The sequence below is a fragment of the Sinocyclocheilus rhinocerous genome, unplaced genomic scaffold (genome assembly GCF_001515625.1).
Source record: "Sinocyclocheilus rhinocerous isolate Xijiao unplaced genomic scaffold, SAMN03320098_v1.1 scaffold241, whole genome shotgun sequence".
In the NCBI taxonomy this organism is placed as follows: domain Eukaryota; kingdom Metazoa; phylum Chordata; class Actinopteri; order Cypriniformes; family Cyprinidae; genus Sinocyclocheilus; species Sinocyclocheilus rhinocerous.
In genome coordinates, this window is record NW_015659312.1 from 3118694 (window position 1) to 3123184 (window position 4491).

General features: G+C 36.7%; 1 protein-coding gene across 1 annotated transcript in view; it reads left to right on the forward strand.

The window, feature by feature from the left end:
- The window catches only part of LOC107723518 (protein transport protein Sec61 subunit beta-like), a 7564-nt gene extending 4262 nt beyond the window's left edge, over positions 1 to 3302 (forward strand). Inside the window, exon 4 of the mRNA XM_016532186.1 lies at positions 2914 to 3302. Within this exon, the coding sequence (XP_016387672.1) occupies positions 2914 to 3001 (88 nt within the window). The 3' untranslated portion in view covers positions 3002 to 3302. The remainder of the gene's footprint in view (positions 1 to 2913) is intronic.
- Positions 3303 to 4491: the final 1189 nt, after the last annotated feature.

Genomic DNA, 4491 nt, shown 5'->3' on the forward strand with positions numbered 1-4491 from the left:
GCACTAATGACTTGTTTAAGACTTGAAGCTAAAAGTTGAGGACTTGCAACTCGACTTGGACTTGCCTGTCTTGACTCGGGACTTGACTCGAGAATTGAATGCAAAGACTCGAGACTTACTTGTGACTTGCAAAACAATGACTTGGTCCCACCTCTGGCAAATACTTAAACTAATAACAAAACATACTTACAGTAGCTGATTCAGAAGTGCCAGATTGTCATAGCAAAGTCAGAATTACCTCCTCTCCTAGGTTCACGAAACGGTCGTCCATAAAATGCATTGCTGTTCTGTTGTAAGTGATCTTAAAGATTCCTAAATGCATCTACTTTCGGAAGGCCAAATAAAGTGCTTTTGCTTTTGCTTTCGCCTAGAAACACACAGCGTCTCCTTGACATGGCTGCTTCAACACTAACTGCTGTTCCTGAAACCACGCCTTCTTTCTTTGCATGAACGTTTGGGCGGCATTATTCAAATATTTTCACATAGTGAGGTAGATATGTGGGGCGTGTTAGAACGAGCCGTTTTAGGGGGGCGTGGCAGAGTCTTAACTTTGATAAAGAATATCTCTTTGGTTTTGAGACTTTAGTCTTTGCAACTTCAGGGATCTTATCTATGCACAATCAGCTTGCAACACTCCAAAGAGAAAGGAAAACTTGAAATCGCATCATATGAACCCTTTAACAAGTGATTTGTTTAACATTTACATCATGTTGACAACTTCATGTGTGCTGCACTTGGATTAGAATTTTCTTTAACTAAAGAAAAAGTTACTTGAATCATGTTGTAGTAACATTTTCAACTTGACTAGTTAAAAATCGTAAAAAATCGAGAATTGGTCAAACATTCTGGAAAAATCAAGATTTAAATTTTTTGCAAAATCGCCCAGCCCTTCCTGATCCTTTACTGCTCAGTTCAATTAGTTAGATTGATGAACAAATACATAAAATAAGTTAATATGTACTCTACTGGTAATATGGTTTTATTATACAATTATTTCACAAATGCTTATAGATCATTAAAAGTTTTGGTAACACTTTACAATAATGTCTCATTTGTTAACATTAGTTAATGCATTAACTAACACGAACTAACAATGAACAATATATTTTTTATAGCATTTATTAATCTTTGTGGATGTTAGTTAATAAAAATGTTCATGTTAATTCACAGTACATTAACTAATTTTAACAGATACAACATTAAATTTTAATAATACAATTTTAACAACAACTGAAACCTTATTGTAAAGTGTTACCACAGTTTTATATATTGTTCTCTCTCTCTTTGTATGTGTGTCTGTATTTCACATTCTTGATGTTATAGTGTAACCCTTTCATTGCTGTAACCCTTAAAACCAGACTGCCAGAGGGTTACTGTAAATGCATGTGCCCCATTGTGCACCGTTTTCCTGATGCCACCGGGTTGGCGGCTGCACTCGTGGCTTGGGCCCGTCATCGCTGCTTGCAGCTATATTTCTTCTCCAAAGTGAATTGCATTTTTGAGAGCCTAAACATGCTCAAACTTGAATAAGATTATTTTTGAAAATTTAATTTATTTGCTTAGCAGAGGTTTTCCTAATAAAATTCTTATAAACAGTGACGTGAGTACTGTTGGGGAAACATTATTATTCAGATATATACTTGGCATGTATTTGAAAATAAACTGCAGAAATAAAGAAGGAATTAAAAAATTCAGGTACAGTCAGCCAATTTAGATTAAAAATTGTTCAATTACAGAGACATATTATCTTTAGATGTTGAGCAGTTTTCTTTTTCAGATTTTTATTCAGTGCTCTTTTTTTATGTAATAAAATCATATTTTGATATTATGTAATGCTCTCATATGCAGTCTGTATTTTTCCTTTTTTATTGCTAGTCATTATGATTTTTTTTTAACAAAAGGCTGTGTTTGGGTAAAAAATCCACTAGCTATGAAATCATGTTAGACATATTTTTTTATTGCATCTTATTGTTTAATTTAAGGACAAACTAAGGTTACGATTTGAGATGCTTAATGTGCAAAGAACCAACACAGACGCTCATTTTTAATTCATCCCCTCAGCTCAACGGGAAGTGACATGAAAGGGAGGGGCAGAGGTTTCTGGGAGGTTTAGCATTTATAAGGATAAACATGAAATTTTAACGACAGGAAATTGGCCTCATGGGCTCAACCTCCGTCTTTATTTGATGTCTCCCCTGCCGTTTCCCCTCCTACAGCTGTGTACATGTGTGTGTGCTGTATTTAGAGCCATTCTCTCTCTGCAGCTAACTTCTATTGTAGTGTCTTCCTCTGGAGCGTTTTTTGCACGTTTTTGTTTTTAAAGCACTGTTTTACATAGGTAATGTTACATCTGTTCATTCCATACGTACGCATTAGCTGAGCATGTTTGAATGGATTTGAGTGTCTACAGTGGCAGTATTTACAGTCAAGAGTCTCTTAGAGTAGGAGAGTCTGTGTGGAGTTGTGTGTGAAGTATTTTTCACTCTTTAGGTTTGGCGTGTGTCTGTGTGTTTTGAGCTTAATTAAAGTTCCTTCAGAAAAGGTCACATCAATTAAAGCCTGAGGGGTGGACCTTCAGTCGGCATGGTTACACGGCTGCATAGCAACCCAAGGGATGGTCAGTTCCTGCTTTAATAAAGCCCCACATTTTCCGACTAGCTCGTTAACAGTATCCGACTCGCCAGCATTTAGAATCCTAATTACCCCGTCTTCCATCACATGATCAAGACGAGCAACCCTGATTGGGCCACTGGGAGGAAATTTGTGCTGAACTTTTTTATTTAAATCTCTCTCTTATTGTAACTGAAATTTGAGAAATAGTTACTGAATTTAGACTATCCTATATATATTTTTTAATGATCCTAATGAGATTTGGCAGTAATTCCATTGATTTCTCTTTCTCCCTTGTTGCAGTGGTCCGGTACCAGTTTTAGTGATGAGTCTGCTCTTTATCGCCTCTGTTTTCATGCTGCACATCTGGGGCAAATACACCCGCTCCTAAACCTGCACGACCTCTGGACTTCGACCCTGAAGCCTGTCACCGAATCTTAAGCCATTGGACTCAGACCAAACTCTGACCATCAACACCCCAATCCCTTTTCCTTTATTAAAACCTCCATTTCAAGGGGTTTTCACCCCCACACAAGTTTACCCAGCTACTACAATGATTTGGTCATTTAAAAACCAACGAGTTTTTGCTTCTTTTTTTTTTGCTCACCAGATCAGGACATACATTTTTTTTTTATTAAACGTTTGTACAAACTAATATGTAAAATTGTACAATAAAATGCTGTAAAACGTCACCGTTGTTGTTTTTTCATCTACAGTGGGGGAAAAAAATGAGAGGGTGTGATTTGCATCACAGGGCATAATTTGCATATCTTCAGTTTGTGGCATAAGAAGGGGTTGTATGCAAATGTGCATTCCAGACATGCCGTTAGTGCACAAACAAGATCACCTACACCCATCTCGGAGCGTGATGCAATATTTGCTATTACCCCAATTCCAATGAACCTGCAGCTATGTCCCATCAATGCAAAATCTAACGTCCCTGTGCAAACCTAAATCTTTCTCTGCAAAGGGAACTTTAAAAACTGAGAATTTCTTTAAATCAGAGCTATTAAAATTTCAAAGCTGCATAGTAGGCGGTTTTGCTTTAAATGGCCTGTAAATGTCATATATATTCCTGATCTGTACTAGGTTGGAAGTTTTCTTTCCAGTCTTTACAAGTTTCTCAGCACACCAGAAATCAGAAAATCTGTATCTGCAGGCCAGGCATAGAGTTTCACTTCTGAGCTCCTTATTTGAATTTGGACATGTTTAACTTGTCTGTAATGTGCAAAGTTCGCTTAACGTAAATAAGGAGTTGCGGTTAATACTAGAACTGTTTAAAAGAACAGGCAAGTGGCTATTAAAATATTCGTAGTGACTGGCAGAACTGAAATATACACGCTATATGAATTAATGAGGGACTCGTTTATCTTTTGTGCAGTAGCCTCAGTTAAAACCCTACAGTTTGACAGAAATCTTTATTTGAAGAAAGGACGAAGATTTCTTACATTTGCAACACTGGGATACATCTTCGTCAAAAATGACCTAATTTTGTATATAATGACCTACAGGACATAAAGAGCTTGTTGTACATAATGTTCATGCTCAAAATCAAAACGGGTCATTTAATTTCGACATTTGCCTCAGTGTATGTCATTCAAAAATAGCTAAAGGGCATAGTTTACCAATAAATAAATAAATATAAAAAATAAAATCCTTCAGAATTTCTATTCTGGATTATGCGAAATAGTTTTTGCTGATAATACCCGCAAATAAAATTGAAGACGCAATGTCAATCATGATTTTCCCCCACCTGCATTAGATTAGCCTGTAGGAGGCGCTGTGACCCACTCTTACGAGTTAAACAGCCTCAGTGTCTGTGCATGTGTGTGTTTTGAGTCTGAGTCTGTGTTCTTCATTATTCATGTCCTAACAGAGAGT